This window comes from Microtus pennsylvanicus, chromosome 13, assembly GCF_037038515.1.
Source record: "Microtus pennsylvanicus isolate mMicPen1 chromosome 13, mMicPen1.hap1, whole genome shotgun sequence".
Lineage (NCBI taxonomy): Eukaryota > Metazoa > Chordata > Mammalia > Rodentia > Cricetidae > Microtus > Microtus pennsylvanicus.
In genome coordinates, this window is record NC_134591.1 from 12,562,465 (window position 1) to 12,580,375 (window position 17,911).

At 34.4% G+C, this 17,911-nt stretch overlaps 1 protein-coding gene across 3 annotated transcripts; it reads right to left on the reverse strand.

The window, feature by feature from the left end:
• Positions 1–245: 245 nt before the first annotated feature.
• Positions 246–13,756, reverse strand: LOC142833588 (FERM domain-containing protein 3-like). 3 transcript variants are annotated; one of them, XM_075945125.1, is made up of 4 exons: positions 13,484–13,755; positions 4,609–5,064; positions 3,329–3,413; positions 246–458 (listed from the first exon to the last, which is right to left on the reverse strand). In XM_075945125.1, exons 1-3 carry the CDS (start codon positions 13,608–13,610, stop codon positions 3,370–3,372), a joined length of 627 nt encoding a protein of 208 aa, XP_075801240.1. In that variant the 5' UTR covers positions 13,611–13,755; the 3' UTR covers positions 246–458; positions 3,329–3,369. The 3 variants fall into 3 exon arrangements, with proteins under 3 accessions (XP_075801240.1, XP_075801242.1, XP_075801239.1); XM_075945127.1 differs by lacking the exon at positions 3,329–3,413 and having other exon boundaries at positions 13,484–13,752; XM_075945124.1 differs by lacking the exons at positions 246–458; positions 3,329–3,413 and having other exon boundaries at positions 4,121–5,064; positions 13,484–13,756.
• Between the last annotated feature and the right edge of the window lie 4,155 nt (positions 13,757–17,911).

A 17,911-nucleotide genomic window follows, 5' to 3' on the forward strand; every position in this document is an offset into this window, starting at 1 on the left:
GTATCCAAAGGTGCAATATAGGGTTGATTGTGAACTGATTCCTAGTTCCTTTTCTCATTGGTGAAGGCTGTGAAGACCCTGTGTGTGACAACCTTTGATACACAAATTTCAGCAAAAATAAATTTCTCTATCACTTTCTTGTTGTGAAATTGGAAGTTAGAAGACCTAAATATTACCCATCATAATGGCACAATTTCATTTTCTAGTATTTAAAAGACAAAATGTAACACAAGTCAAAAGAGGGTTCAAATCAGCTTTACTAATGGATGGGTGACTACAGCTGAATCTTGAGGCCCAAGTGATGATTCCTTCTTCTCGGAAGTGATGACTGCTGAGCTCCTCTGGGCTCACTCATGAACTTATCTACCCAGTCAGCTACTGAATCTGGAATGTGGAAAACAAATCTTGGATGGGTCCATCATGTGCAGGTCCTGCTGATTCCACTTATGGCATAGAGACTGGAAGTCCAAAAGCAGGTCCAAGAAAGGAAGGGCAAGAGAGAAGAAGCAAAATATAAGCAATCAGAAACCTTCAGCAACTATCTTCCCAAAGCAGAGAAAATTTGCCCAAAAATGCTCAAGTCCCACCAACTACAATAATCCTAGGAAACACTCCAGAGGTGAAAGCATCTCTGAAGGCTTGCTCTTTATTGGCTGTGCTGTGGAGAGCCTTTCCCTATTTGACTCAGCAGATAGAAAGGTAAGTCTCTTGGAAAGGACGAGCGAGTTAAGAGTCTGACTTCTTATAGACAGAGGAAGACTCTGTTTGGCCTAGAAGTGCTTTTTTTTTCTTGGTAGTAATTTCTGGCACTATGAAATAATTGCACTACTAGTTTGCTTAACATGATTTTCTGTCTCTAGATTTCTTGTTATTATTAATTTGATCATGGCTTTTTATATCAAAATATGCATTCAATACTCATGCTTTTGGCTGCACCTTGAATGTAAATCATCTCCATCACCTGTGATTCTTTTCAGGCTCTCATCACCAAAAGTGAACTTGTTTCCTGGTCCTAGCATGCATGTTCCTACAGTTTCCAATAGATTGACTCTACAGCTTTATTTTAAATATAGCTGAAGTACTGAAAAATTGTCTTTATCCCACAGTATTTATTAGGGATTCTGTTATCAGATTAAAATGCTGAACAACTGTATGTTGACTTAGAAATGCAACTTACACTATACAAGATACAGCTCCATCACAGTTATATGGCTTTATTATCTTTTATAATTGAGTGGCATTGAGTGTCAAACTACAAAATATACTGCAAATATATCACATTATACATGTGGTTCAAACTAAGCTGAAAATATATAATATTTTACCTACATCATTCTAATCATATGTTCTATTTCAGTATGTGTATGAGTGTGCATGTGTGTGCATGTGTGTGCATGTGTGTATGTGTTCAAATCTACAAATACACACATATGGCATTTTTGTGGAAGTTTTAAATCTTTGAGGCTACAAGTTTTTTCACAATAATATTTAAGAGATAAAGGAACAGCAAACAAGCATACATATTTTATGTGAAAGTTATGTACAATCTGTCTAATATATACACATACATGTATTAATACCTAAATGCCTCTATATCCATTATGTGGAACCTAATCTATTCTTTCACAACCTGAACTCTAAGTTTTATTATGTTCTACACTCACCACCAGTCTCATTATATCATATACTGACCATTTTCTGGAGCAATTGTTTTCTCCTTACTTGATTCAGGCAAGCGATCTCTGCCTTCTAACACTATAATGGATATATCTTTAAGATTCGGATTATATAAAAATGAAATATATTTTATGGTATCAATGATACTTCTGAAATCTTTTGCTTAAAGTCATCATGATCTATTCTTTTCTTACTTAACAACTGATAATTTTGAAAATGCTATTTAGTTTGGTGTTAAAATGAGAAATATATTACTTCCAGAATTTAAATATATTAATTTCAACAGATTTTTGAAATGTGAAGGCTAAGTGACTTACCAATGATAAAATGTTAAAGAAAATAAGAAGTAATTAGAAGAGGGATAATTTTGAGTAGACTACTAGAGAACCCATATGTTTATGACAACAAAATTACTCCATCATATGAGAGAAAAACGAAAACATTAAAATGTCCCTAGAAAAAATTTCTACTTACAAACTTCCAAAGTGAAATTTTCACAGGTTCTACCAAAGGTAAAAGCCTACAGATATAATATCAAGTGCACTGCACAACTCAAAGGTACCCAGTACTGAACTAGGCAGATTAGAAGGCTCACTGTGAAATCAGTTGGTGGTAGTGTTAAAATTTAATTAGACTTAGGGAGATATTATATATTATTATAACCGAAGGCAATTGAATGTTTTAATATAGATGGAAATCCTACATTCTCTGCTGTAAATTTGTACCATTTTCTTTCTTTTCTTTGACAGTGGTGGAAAACTCTCTTAACAGAAAATACAAGGTCCTTTCTTTCATGAATTTAATGACACAAGGAAGGTACTACAAGATTTCTCCCCTCACTCATCTTCTTTACCTAAGCTGAATTTGTATGTCATCTTATGGTACATTCACTCTTTCTAATAGATTATAAATTATGAATTCATAAGATATGAATTATGAATAAGATAAGATGTTACACCCAGCAAGATAGGCATATATTGCCCATCATGAAAATCAAGATGCCTATTGTTTTTCTTTCCCCCACTATATCCTGTTCTGTCTTTGCATCACCCACCCACACAGATATGCACACAAACTCATATACATAGACACACATACACAAACAAACATACATATACACAGAGAATTTAGACATATACACATAACCACCAGACACAGGCTATACACATAAGGGGTTTACATACCCGCATGTACACACACATTTATAAAGAGATATACACAGACACACATATATACATTTGTTCAAGCCCACATACATACATATCTGTACACACAAATACACATATAGAAATGCATGGATATGCATACAGGCACACAAACACACAGATACACATATGTACAGATGTACATACACGTACACACTGTAATATATTCAAACACATACACTTACAGACATACACATAGAGATACACAAATAAAAACACTGACATATATGCAAATATATACACTCATGGATACACACACACATCCACCAACACACTAACATGCATATACAGTTTTTAGGGTTGTTTTCAAAGAATCACAATGATGTTGCAAAGGATCAAAAATATTTTACTTTGAAGTTTTTCTGCTGTCACTTAGAATCACTGATCTATGCTGTTATGGACGTGAAAAGCAGAAGAACCACTCCTTACATTACTGAATGTCTTATATCACTATCACACATCAGAGGCCATCTGTCCACAAGTGTCATCAGAGATCTTCATTGGTGCTTTTCATCTGTCCAGTCCATCTTCCTTCATTCCAGTTAGTGAACAACAAGCAATTAACTAGTATATCTTTGATGTATTTCTTTCTTTTCAAATTTCACTTTAGTTTCAAAATGTTTTGCTTATCCAGGTTAAGTCCATGGACAAAACACAAATTAAACTGTTAGATTATCATGTCTCAATGTCAAAAGATGGCCTCACATGCCAAATGAATGTTTTCTGTCTAGATCTCCAATTCTAGCATCTGTTTGAACAGCTTATAACTTGTTTCTACTAATTTTCTATATCATATACAGATAGTTTCAAAGTATAGGATTGTTTAGCCAAATTTATATTTTATAAAATTGGTACCATAATGTAAAAAAAAATTCTTATACATCTTTGTGCACTAGTTTTACAATGTATATACTTAAATTATTCAATGGAACCTCTTTCACAAAAAAAAATGATTACCAAAATTCTTTTAATACAAGACTACTTTTCAAAAACTGAAAGAAAAATCTAGTGTCAATTGATCTGTATAAACATTTTTTAGAGAATGTTGTTTTCTCTAAGGATTATAATGAATATTATTCCCTTAGACTTTGACTAAAACTTTAATTGTTAACATTGGATTTCATAATGCTAACAATGACAAAGAAACAGAAAAAGTTAATTTGCTCTGATGTAGGATAAGAATAATGTCTATACTACAATAAAAATAGATATATTTGGTTTCTTTGTTTTTGTTTGGGTTTTTTTTTTTGTTTTGTTTTTCTTTATTTTCGAGAGAAGGTTTCTCTGTAGCTTTTTGGTTCCTGTCCTGGAACTAGCTCTTCTAGACCAGGCTGGCCTCGAACTCACAGAGATCCCCCTGCCTCTGCCTCCCAAGTGCTGGGATTAAAGGGGTGCGCCACCACCACCAGGCGTATTTGGTTTCTTAATGGCTACCTTTCTGACATATAAACAAAATAACCTTATTTGATTTAAACTGATATTAAGGATATAGAAGTACAGAAAGCCAACTTAAAGGTTTGACATACAAACCCATGACCATGTGGAACATGGAATCTGCTGAAAATAAATAATATTAATATTTAATATAACCTTCATTCTTATCAGGGAGTCTCAATAAGTATCCAAAGATGTTGGCATTCCGAGACACCACTCCTTCAGGGGACAGTAGTATTCATAGTGAAACTGCTCAAATTCTGTTTTTTGCATAAGAAAGAGAGATCAATACCTGACTCCAAAAGGAGGAGGAGCAGGGGAAATACAAACAGCAGCAGTCCCAGGCCCACCACAAGGAGCCTGGTGCAACACTTGACTATAGGGTTGGCCCATATACGGCCGGTCAGGATGGAGTAACTCCATGACATAGCCTTACGAGTTTCCTTCAGCTCCTCCTCTTCAGCCGTCAAAAAGGCATTTTCATCTGCTTCCAGATCCTCAAAGGAATCTGTATCTTCTCTTCCTAACTTGAGCCTAGATGAACAGTCAAAGAGCACATCGATTTCATCGTCATCCACTGGCGTATGGAACAGCCTGGCACTGGGATTGTATGCTAGTTCAGAGATGGTCAAAGGGTCTTCTTCTAATCTGTCTTCCTCTTCACTCAGAGGATCTGCCCACTGAGTTCCATTCTCTTCTGAGTTGGCAATCAAGGGTTCAGAAACATCCACTTTAGGTAGTGGAGCACCTGGAAAGAAACATTATTTTATAAATTTTATATTTCAGACATTCTTAATTCACAAAATAATGAATATAGAAACATACAGAGCTCAAAGTATACATGCAACTGTTATGTGGAATGTTCACTTTATACAAAATTGGTTTAACAACAGACATTATTCTATAAGTTTTTGGCTCAACAAGATGAACCTAAAAAAAAAAACAGTAATCAAAAGTTGCAAGTACCTTTAAGATTTTGAGCCTGGTCTGTGACCTCCAACTATAGACAGGTTTTTAAAAATAATGTTGGCATAATTCAGATATACATTAAAATTATGAGTGAAATATTGCAGTATTCAATACTATAGCATGATTTTTAAGAGAACACTAGAGTAAAATTATAGATTCTACTGTTCACTAATAATCACATTATACTTCTGAGTCATATTTTCTAGTCTTCATTCTATTACAATTTTGCAATAGCTTTATGGATTTGTATTGAAATTTTCTCAAAGTTAAAACATTATACCTTGGACAGCAGCTTCTTAAGACTCAGAATGGTCCAAAGAAGTCATTCTCAACCTTCATAATGCCATGACCTTTTAGTATAGTTCCACTTATGGTGGTGACTCTCAATCATAAAGTTATTCTGTTGCTAATTCATAACTGTAATTTTGCCACTGCTGTGAGTGGTAATGTAAATATCTGATATGCAACTCCTTGGGGTCACAACCCACAGGTTGAGAACTGCTGGTCTAAAGGGTACTCAGTATGACTCAGTAACTAAACAATTCTAAACCTTCAGAAAGTCTCTGAAACTGAGGTCTCTCCTTCCCCAAGATTATATATGACTGAAGACAGTTGAAAGAAGCTCCTAGACAAGTAAAGAAAAGTAAAGACAAGTTGTGCTGAGAAAACTCTCAGAACAACTGAGTTCACTGAAAGAGAAGGACCAGTTAAACTGCCTGGAAAAGGATCAGACTGACTGGGATACCTGGAAGAGACATTCTAACCTGTCAAGCTATCTACAAGCCATGCAGTGGGCTTCTATTCTCCAGATTTTATCAGTTTTTACCAGTATTGGGATGGGCTTTTAATGGTGCAGCTGTCTTTGAGTAAATTTTATTCCTATAAGTAACCCCTGACCCATATTCCTGTAAATCATGCCATTAAATTCATTGGTTAACCAAGTTGAGCTTAGGTGGCATCCTTATATTAGATCTTCATGGGATGAATGTCGCACAACATGGATATTGAATATAGACTGATTGAATATAGACATGAATCTGATTCATGAACCCAAGATCTGAAAGACTCTGACATCCAAAGTAGTTTAGTATAAAAATGTTCAGAAATTTCAGTCCTTAGAAGATTTTGGATTTCAGAGAAATTTTTATCTTAAGTTTTCAGTTTAAAGACATTTAGTTAGTAAACTCAAAGAATTTATTTCCAAATTTGGGGAAACACTCTGAAATCTGAAATACTTGTATACCAAGACATTTTTTGTGAAGAATATTTAATTGTGAACACTATGTTCACAAAGTTACCATGCTACTTTCATTCATCATTTAAACATTTTCATGTGGAAACTTGTGTTTCATTAACATGGAAAATTAGTTGTTCTTAGTCTGGTTGTAAAAAAAAAATGTTCCAGGAGCTACTTTTACATATAAAGTTTACTTCCATCATACTTCAGTCTATTTCTTTTAGATGTATATCCAAACTGCAAACCTCTTGGTCAAGGATATGTCCTTCAATTTTTTTTATTGAGAAAAATGTGTTTCTCAACACATGGATAATGCAGCTACCTTCATTCTGTCTTAGAGGCTGGATCTCCTTATTGAGCCTTAGGTTCTCAATGAGAACTAAGCAAAAAATCAAAAGTATTCTCTCTAGGACAGACAAGCATCTAACTACCAAACAAACTGGTAAATAGTTTACAATTTCTTTGTCATCAAGGCATGTAGGAGAGAGGGTTTTTTGCTTTTATTTTTCAAAAGTCAATAGATAATTTTTGGTAGATCTGAGGTAAAAGCAGCACCCAGTCTTAATAAAAAGAACTATTAAAATAATCCCTGAAAACATTAAAGTAACATTTTACAGTCTGAGTAGCAGAACACACAAATACACACACACACACACACACACACACACAGAGAGAGAGAGAGAGAGAGAGACATATCAACAAAGAAAAAGTGACCATGAATTTTGAAGAGATCAAAGGGGTAAGTGGGACAATTTGGAGGGGGAAAATAGAAGGGGGAAATGATATAATCATACTATAATCTTAAGAAATTAAAATAGCCCATATACTAATGATTACTAAGCCTCAAGAAATGTATTAGCTTCATAAATCATTAGGTAACTACAAATCAAAACTATAATATTATAGAACCTCAGGGCTACTCAGTAGTTTTTTAAAAAAATATGTAATTGTTGGTGAGAATGTGGAGAAATTTTAACTTCGTATATTGCAAGAAGGAATGTAATATGTTCAGTCACTATGAACAATATTTTGGTGGTTTCTCAAAAAGTCAAATCTATAATTATCTATCATATGACCCAATAATTTCCCTCATAAGTGCATTCTCAAAAAATCAAAAAAAACCTTTAAATAAGTACTCCAAAATTTTTCATAGACAAATGTTCACAGAAATTAATATAATTGTTAAAAAAGTAAAAATTCCCCAGATGTTTTTCAGTGGATGCCTGTATAAAAAAAAGTATGGTCTGTCTATTTAACAATATATCATCTGACTTATAAGAAGGTGAAGTGCTGATCAACAGCACAGCACAGAAAAATATCAGAACTATATGCTCAGTGAAAGAAGTCAGACACCAAAGGTCACCTAATGTAGTTTTTCACTGAAATAACAAACGTTTGAAAAATTACAGAAAGAGAAAACATTATGGTGGGAGACACAAAGAACTATGGGAGGAAAGGCATGTACAGCAGTGGTAATAGTAACTGTTTAAGATGTCACATTATACCACTATGGGAAGTCAGAGCAGGAACTCAAGGCAGTAACTAAAGAAGTTGTAGAAGGGTGTCACTTACTGACTTATTCCTCATTGCTTGTTCAACCTGCATACTTATACAGCTCATAATCTCAGCTCAGGGATGACACCACCTACAATTGGCTAGACCCTCCCACATCTATCATTAATCAAAAAAAAAAGCAATAGACTTACCTATAGGCCAATCTTAAAAATATATTTCATGAATATGGGTGTTTTGCCTACATATATGTCTGTGTCCCATGCATGCCTATGGCTTACAGAGGCCAGAAGATGTTCTTGGATCCCCTGAAACAAGTTACAGATGTTGAAGAGTGTGAGTGCTGAGAATTGAACCAGAGTACTCTGGAAGAACAGCCAGTTCTCTTAACCAACAAGCCGTTTTTCCAGCTCCTGTAAGCCAGTCTTATGGAGGTGTTTTCTAAATTGAGTCTCTCTTTTGAAATGATTCAAGTTTGTGTCAAGTTTGCATAGAACTAATGCAATTGACCCTTTGTCAAACTGACATGCAAACACATCACTATTAATTCATAGACTTTCCTTTTTAAAAGTGCGGTCTTTAAAAATTCAAGGTCTCCTTAAAAGTTCAGTCTCAATAAAAAAATCTAAAATCGTTCTAATATTCCAAAGTCGCTTAACTATAAGTTTGTTGGCTCCTGGTACTTTGGGAGAGCAAGTTAAGTACTTTCCCACTCTGAGAGGGAAGGGCAGAACACAGTTATAGTCAAAACAAAACAAAACAAAACAAAACAAAATTCCAGCAGTGCGAAGCTCAGTGTCAGATGGCTGTGACTTATGATCCTCTAGTCTCCAAAGGGCCTGGACTGCTCCTCTTGTCTGGCTCTGCTGCAAACAACACAGGTGCATGACTAATAGGCTCGGGCCAGCTTCACTCCGCATCTGCTGCTGTCTTTTGTGGTCATCCATGGTATTTATATCACCAGCATGCTGTGGTCTCCCCTGCAACTGAGGCTGCACACTCACCAATGGACTCTCCTGACCTCTCTTCAGGGATTCTGACCCTGCTATATGGTGTCAAACCTCAATTTCTTTCCAGGATCTTTAAGCCTGAGATCTGCTCTGCAGCTGAGGTTGGACCATCACAAATAGTCTCTCCCTGTTTCTCACAGTGCCAAGCCTCTGCTGCTCCCCATGAATGGTCTCTTAGTGTCTTCAAAGTTAGTAATACCTGGGAAACTCATACATATTACCAAATTTGGCTCCTGTCATAGGATACAGGCTTGATCCCTATTGAGAACAATTTCTGTTTGCTAAATCTAAAAATACTTCCTAGAAGATTTTACCTTAATGCTGGTGTCTTCTTAATAACATCTCATTCTTTACCCCTATTTAACCAATATTGCCTATACTAGCAAAGCAAAGATTTCACTATGGATTTTCTCATCTCTTGTTAATGACAACTAATTCTTCAACTCCAGCTGACCAGGACCATAGACTCTTAACTCAAAATATCACATAAATGGTTATAGTATTTGTTTCTCTCTGATGTTTCATAAGCATGGCCTCCATCATTTGTACTGCTTGTGGCCTTATCTTCCAAGTTTCCAAATAGTCCATCAATCTCAAGGCCTTCTGTGGCTTTTTTAGCTCAAAGTTCCATACTCCTTTTATACCCCCCCCCCAACACACACAACACATGTTCAGGTCTTTCGGAGTAATATTCTTCTCTCTGAAAACAACCTATATCTCACTTAGGTTTCTACTGACCTGAGGAAAGGATTTATTTCATCTTACAACTCTCTGTTATAGTCTATAACTAAAAAGACCTCAGGGTAGGAACACAAGGTAGGAATCTGAAGACACATGCCGTAGATGAGTGTTGCTTGCTGAGTTGTTTCTCTGAACTTGCTCAGTTTCCTTTTTATACAGAACCATTGGTCCAGGGCTTCACTGCCAATAGTAGGCTTGACCATCCCACATGAACCATTATCAATAATTAATTAACCAAATTAATTAGCCATAGATTTTACTATAGGTCTTTTGTATGGCAGCACTAACTAAACTGAGCGTACTACTTCTCAACTGACTTTAGCTTGTATCAAGTTGATATAAACCTAACCAACAAAGACCCTTTTGGCAATGTTGGAAGTGAAGGAGAAAGCAAAAATCCCAGCAAAGGTCACTGTTTTGATGTAAAAAGCCTGCCAACTGGAAAAGTTGTAAATGGACATAAAATGAAACGTTTTTCAACAGTTGCTTCTGGACTTCTCTTATGTTTAAAATTTTACCTTTTATTACTTAATTTAGAGTCAATTATGATTCTCTGTTAATTGCTCCTGGTCACAACATAGCTTCACAGCTATCATTTAACTATGTAGATCTGTTTATCATTATAACCATTGCGGTGGTTTTATTTTGGCCCCCTTTTCATTAAATCTTTACATTATAATGATGTGGGATTTCCCTCTGTATGCTGTGATTACCATTTATGAATAAAAAACTGCTTTGGACCTATAGCAGGGAAAAACTTAGTTAGGTGTGGAAAACTAAAGTGATTGATGGGAGAAAAAAGAGCAGAGTCAGGGAGAAGCCATGTAGCCACTCTGGAGCCAGACAGAACTTTACCTGGTAAGCCACAGCCACAAGGCAATATACAGATTACTAGAAATGGGTTATGTAACTAATATGTAAGAGTTAGCCAATAAGAAGCCAGAACTATTGGGCCAAGCAGTGATTTGATTAATACAGTTTCTGTGTGATTATTTTGGTTCTGGGCAGCAGAGACGATCAAGCGGAGAGCAGCCAGGAACCAATGAGTGGTCTCTTTTCTATATTATAAAAGGTGAGGTCTTGAGATTTCTACTATAGAAATGACTGTGTATGATGGTGAAGGTATAAAATGGCAAAGCATTAAAAGATTTCTCACAAGTGTGAAACATGCCAAATTCTCACTGTTCATCAGACTCACTCTAGCAGAATGAGAAATATAAAAGTATGAAGTATCTCTTATATTTCCTCTATTTCCTAGGGTAAGATTGTGTACACAAAACAAAATAAACAGGGAATTCATGAGAGTTCAGCAAAGATTTCAAAAGCAAGATCAGTATTTTAAAGGCAGTGTGACTCATGGCCTATCAGTCAAAACTATTTAAAAAGATAATAATTGACAATATCGTTAAAGATCCCTAAATTTGCAATACTCAGTAAAATTCATAATAAGAAATGTATAAAATGAGAACAATGTTAAAATGTAACTGAGCATATCAATAGATGAGTGGCCATGATGCCATTTTTCAATAAGAGGCCTAAATGGTTCAAAAATTCAGTTCTCCTTTTAATCTAGAATTCATCACAATCTTAAAAACTAATTACAATTTTTTATAAACAACAGAAGGGAAAAGATTACAGGAATATTTAAAACCAAAAATTTAAAATTTTAAATATATATCAAATAACTTATATAATTTAGTGTTAAACGATGTCCTGGGTAAATCTTAGATGCTTATGACTAAAAGAGAAGAATCTGAAAAGGCTGCACCCTGTGTTGTTCCTATAATGTTACAGTCTAGAAAAGAAGATGGATATTTTTAAGTGACTGCCACTAGTTGAGAAAAAAAAGTAATTAGTAAGAGTAGCAAAGAGGATTTTAGGTCAGTGGAAGTGTTTTGTATGATGCCGCACTGATACGGACCTGGCCAGATTTATAACATATACAACACACAGAAAGAGGCCTAGTACAAACTCTGGGTTCTAGGCAATACTGTTGTGTCATCTAGAAAAGTATATCACTCTGGTAAAGGATGACTACAGGAAGTGGATGAACTTATTATGTTTCTAGATAAACAACAAAAAAAGGAGCTTCTTTTTTGACCCTAGGTTATTGAAACTAGAGACTAGTGTGTAAGGCATGAATCTACCACTGACCTACACCCCCAGGCATTTTATTTTCCAAATGCCAAGGAAACAATTATAAGGGATTTAGTAGTCATGTTAGGATCATACATTCTCATATTTTTGTTAGTGTCTTTTAAAGACAATTGGATAATTTTCATCAAATTTGTATTCTATAGTCTAACAAATATACTTTTAAGAATGATAGAAAATACCTGTTTCTAAATTATTTTTGTAAATATTATGACCAAAAATGAAGAAATGCTAACTTCCATTGATAATTTTGTGGTTAAGTAGTGAATTATTATTTCTCTACATTATATAATTTTTCTATATTATTTTGTCATTTTTGAAAAGATTCATATTAATATATATTAATATGGAAATTCTTTTGGTAATAATAAGTTTAAAAATGCCTTATAAAATACTACACCTAGAACAATTCTATTCATAAAGTATACCTTATGTGCATTTCCAATATTCCTGAACTTGTTACTGAGAATATTAATACACAAGAAAATATTGTTTATATTTGTGCTTTTGAAAGTAAGATGGACATAATGCTTGTATCTATAAATCACAGAATTCAGAAGGTTAAAGGAAGATTATGAGTTCCCAGCAACTTTTGTGCCATACAGTAAGTTACAGGCCAGCCTAGTCATGCAAGCCTTCCTCAAACAAAACAAAGCAATAAGTTTATTGATTTTAGAACAGGAACACATCAAATGTTACTTATATCATCACAAAAATACAGTTAATCTCAACTAAGAAGGCAATTTTATAAATCTTAGTAAGCTATGGCTATTCCAACTAACCCTCCAAATAAATTTTACTGTAACCATTTGCTGAAAAACACACAGAAACATAAGAACATATAATTACAGCAGGATTGTGGCTGATGATCTGACTTTAAATTTCTATTTCAGTTTCTGTTTTAATTTCTAAGATCATGATAGCATAAAACATGATTATTATCGAGAAAAAAAATTGGCATAACACCAGTCTGATGGTGGTTATTTTGTTGCTTTTTATTTTATACATTTAGTTTTAATTTAACTCATATACACATGCATGTTTCTCTCTGTATGTGAGCTTACAGGGGCCAAAAGAGGGCCTGGTATCTTATTCTGATAAAATTCTGATTTGAAGTTTAAAAAGAGGGTCTGTCTCATAGTCAGAACTGTCATAATGAGAGGCAGAGAAGTTTTTTGATTACTTATTATGCGTTATAAGCATCATCTCTTACTAATAGGCAAGCTACAAGAATGCACAGCAGGATATTCTCTTGTATCTTTTGAATAAAGAAGGTAATTTCTATTATTTTGTTGGACAAGAGAGCTTGTCTTCCTATTTCCCTTCTCACTTACTTGTTTACAGTCCTCAGTACCCTTCATTAGTTTCTTCCTTCCCATTTTCTCCCTGTCTCTCTTCTCTTCTTATAAAAATAAATAAATAAAACTGTACGCCACATGCATTCTTTGCTTCTCTCTGGCTCACCAGTGGTGAGCATGTATCTGGAAGTAATCCCACTTATCTAGGCATAGGAATGACAGCCCAGGGCAGGGTGAAGCACGTACCAGCATTTCGAGGTATGACCTTGGAGCCATGTTTTAGCAGACGGACAAACACATTACTGCTGCAGTGGTTCATCATGTGCAAGTGGAGGCTTCGTTGAGTCCGGATCTTGACCAAACATTTTGCCATATTTAATATTATGATTTTCCTAAGGCTCTGTTGTCAGTTGTGGCCCTGAATATATGCAACCAGCAACAACAGCTTTGACCTTTTGCTCGCTGTCCATTCTGTTTCAAATGACTAAGGCAGAACACACAGAGAATGAATCAAATGTCAGCTTCTTAATGTGGCCAACAAAAATAACTCACCAGGGATACACATTGGGCAAGGAGGGAGGGAGGAGATACTATTAATAAACTCTCACCCCTCCTCTGGTGAACAGTATAATTTTACGCCTAGTTCTCACTTAGTTTTTTTTTTTTAACACATCTCGATAAAAAATCTCTGCCAAGTGTCAAAAGCCCCTAGCATAAAAGAAAATTCCCCAATTCTACACTGTAAGAAACAATTTACTTTCATTTCATTTCTGACATATTTAATAAGCCTCCATTATGTTCTAGAGCAGATTTTCCCAATAAAATATAATGCAAGTATTTAAGCAGTACGCTACAATTATAGTTAATAATGTGTTTTATTTGAAAACAGGATAGCCCAAATAGTAGTTTCAACATGAAATGATTTGTTAAGCTGTTCTCAGTTTGCAATGAGACAAATGTGTGTTCAACACATAAAGACAGTTTCTAATGAGACTAGCCACTGCTGGTGGTGTTCAGCATCCACATGCAGCAAGTATGTGGAACTGCACTGCTCTCCCCACAATGGTGAATTCTTGGCATACTTCATTTCCACCCTGTCACTATGCCAACTCTGCATATTCCTTTTATAGACATGGCTTATGAAGAAAAGTGACCTACACTAATTCATGAAATCAGTAAGTGTCAACAGCATGTTGAACCTTGGCATTCTAACAATAACAGGTGACTGAAATATAAATCTCCATATTGACAGCTGTCGGGGCTTGAATTAGGAGCTATAATGTGCTTTAAATGCAGGGGTCAAGTATCACATTCTCCTTATACTTTGAAACACTTAGACTTGTGCGTCTTTTAGAAATTTGCTTGTACTCCAGCACGGTCACTAAGGATGCATTCTCATATTTAGGACATGCTACATAATTGAAATTTTTTGACTGATTAAGAACAATACATTGGACAGTTTCACTTATGTTTTTCTGGTATATTTCTTATCCATTGGTATCAAAAGAAAAGTTTTCACATTGTTTCATCATGCATTTATACCCTTTTCCATTTCTAATAGCTAAGTTACTGACAAAGATTTTACAATGTCAGGAGACAAAGGGTTTACATTTAGAACCATCATTTGAAATTCTACATTGGTATATTTCATTATAAACTAAAATTAATAGCATTTATAATAAGAAGCTTAGCAAACTTATGGACTTTTATAAGTCTGGCATTCCTTAACTTTAAATTCCACATTTAGATATTTGTTTTGAAAGAATATTCAGAAATGTTGACAAAAATATTCATCAAGGCATCATTTATTGTATCAAAAAACAGCTTAAATTTTCAATGGAAACATTATTTAATATATTCATAGATATTAAAATTTATGTTCATAGGAACTTACTGATTTGAGAAAATGTCTATAAAATACTACAAAATGAAGAAAGCATGTTTATATAAACAGAAGAAATTCAGCCATGTAATCATATACTCAGGAAAAAAAATGAGAACCTAGAATCAATTCTAAAGACAAGGGCACACTTCCCTATAATGGGAAATAGTAGAGATCACACCTACAGACACCACAGGGCCGGCTACTCCAGCTCATGGGTTAGTAGTTCCAGGAAAAGTAATAAATCCTATGCCAATAGAGTGAGTCAGTTTTCAGATTTGAGTACTGAGCCAAAAAGTTTAAAGTTTCAAACCCCAAATTGTCATACAAGAAATTTATAATTTTTTTACCACTTTAAATTCATTTTTTATATAATTCATGGTAAAAATTCCTACATAAAAAATAGATATAAAACAAAAAACAAGGTTCTGGAATAGTGACATTATTCCTTCCTTACTTATCACCAGCAATAGTTTTTAAAGATATTATTAAAAATATTATATAAATGATTTTTACAAGGATTTTATCATAAAGCTCAATTTTTAAAAATTCATAGACATTCAAAAATATTATTAGAAATGTTTTTAAAAATTGAAATTGAATTTTGAAAAAATTTCTGGATGACTTTCTGCCTTGTAACAAAAAAAAAGAATTTCATAGATTAGTAAGGACTCATTTGAATAGAGCTAAAACACAGTAATGAAAAATTATCCTTTCAACCTCTTTGACAAGAATAGATCAATATGATAAACCAAAAGCTGCCTCTGTATATATTTTAAGTTGAGACAAAACTTTGCTTATTATTCAGATTAATATTATTCATATTATTAATATACACTTTTGAAACAAAGGTCTAGGTCTTAGCAAATCACAAGCTAAGTTCCTTTTATGATCAAATAAGACAGATGTGAACTGTGTAACCAATGAAGTTGTCTCTGTTTCACTTGTATTTTGTGTGCCCACTTACTCTTCTATAGTGATAAAAATAGCCATCCTAAGTAGTAAGCCACTGAATTCTGAACTATTTTGGCTCAGACAACCAGCTGATTCTAGAATCATAAAGCCAATTAAGATCTGAAAACTATCTTTTTTGTAGTGATGACTTCATTTAAATATTTTTACTTTTCATCATATTAAAACAGCATGTGGCTTGATGTGGCCTGATCACATGAAAGAATAAGATCTCCAAAAAACAATACAGAAAGTAAATTAAACACCTGAAAAAAATTACTCCCATACTTTTCTTTCCCCTTATTTCCTAGTACAAAATCCCACCAGAGTTTGCATACCTTTTGATCTTTTTTATACTTTAATATTTTATTATAAATTGTAATTTTATTAAGGTAAATCATAATATTTGACATAGTTCATTCAATCTCTCAAATTTGAAAAATCACTTCTTTGCTCTACTTCTCAGAGTTTTTAAGTAGACAGATCTTAAGCCCTATCTTGCTATAGGAACCCCTTGAGCCAATAGCCTTTAAGATACCAGACCACATTGGTGTTGCCTCTTATACTATAAATGCTAATGTAAAGTGTGAGCTTATTCTCTCTTCTAGCTACTGGAGTTGGATCCTGTTGCCTATTCGTGCAGAGGACTGTGATCTGTGAATCTGCCCCTAAATAAATAACCTTTGATTATACTCAATTCTGAGCTAGTGTGGGATTATTTTGTAACTTTCATCATCATCTTGTACCCAATGTGACTACCAAGTGGACTGGTCCAAAAGGCCCAAAAGGTCCACAGCCCAGAAAGTCTCCCACCCCTACTCACCTGTCTTGAATTTACCCACTAAGCAGTTTGTTGTAAAAAGCTTACCATAGCGGAGTTAAGTGCAGCAACTTGGAAATTTCCAAGGCTCAGGAATGCTTCCACACCCCGTCTTTCCTGCTGCACTCCTGCACATGGCAACTCTGCAGCGCTTGCACAGCTTCCCTATTATGTTCCCTGCTCATGAACTCTGGGTTCCTTGATCCAAAAAACTCTCCATGTACGGAATTGATTAATTCCTCTTAAGTAAATTAAGAGCAAAGCATATTTGTCAGGCAAAGCAAAGCATATTTAACCAGGCACCAATGTGCAGAACCAAAGCATCTCAGGACTGTTCGTGCCACTGATTGCATCTCACCACTACGTGGCTGCAACTGTGACAGTTGCTGGCCAATAAAAAATATTACACCTACAACAATTTACCAAAATCTCATAACAAAAGTAACTATTTGATTAATAACTAGATCAATAAACTTGAAAGTTATACAATTGCAGACAATATTACCATCCATAAATTTAATAACCTTTTGCTTATACTATGAATGGTTTATGGTTTTTCTGATACATCCACTTATTGGATATGGGGACTTACTTTTCTTTTTCATATTATATCATTAAAAGTGGTTTGATAACAGAACCAAGAATCAGGCACTTTTAGAAATGATACAGTCTTTACATACTAATAATGAACAGGTAGCTGACAGGATTAATACTATCAAAAATCAAAGTTAACTGAAAAAATTAATATCATTGAAAAGGATAACATTAATTTTACAGACAAAATTCAATCCATGTTAAAGGGTATGAAGAAATTATCTGAAAGAATTCATACTGTTTAATTTGACAATCAAAATCTGTTAAAAAAATGTGATAGGTTAGTAGATAGAATATATTTCCAGGAAGACAATCTGCACACTATCCAGATATTGTCCAAGGATGAGATGTTATCTTTAAAGGAAAAATTTCGTATGTTGGAATTACATGTGCAGAATGAGGACCAGAGTCTTGGTGCATCAATGAG

Bases quoted from the DNA above. Each gene is read 5' to 3' on its own strand.
- LOC142833588 (XM_075945124.1), bottom strand. From the start codon at position 13,610: ATGGCAAAATGTTTGGTCAAGATCCGGACTCAACGAAGCCTCCACTTG. The intron at 5,065-13,483 runs GTACGTGCTTCA...GTTTCTTTCCAG, and splicing joins GGTCATACCTCGAAATGCTG to GTGCTCCACTACCTAAAGTG.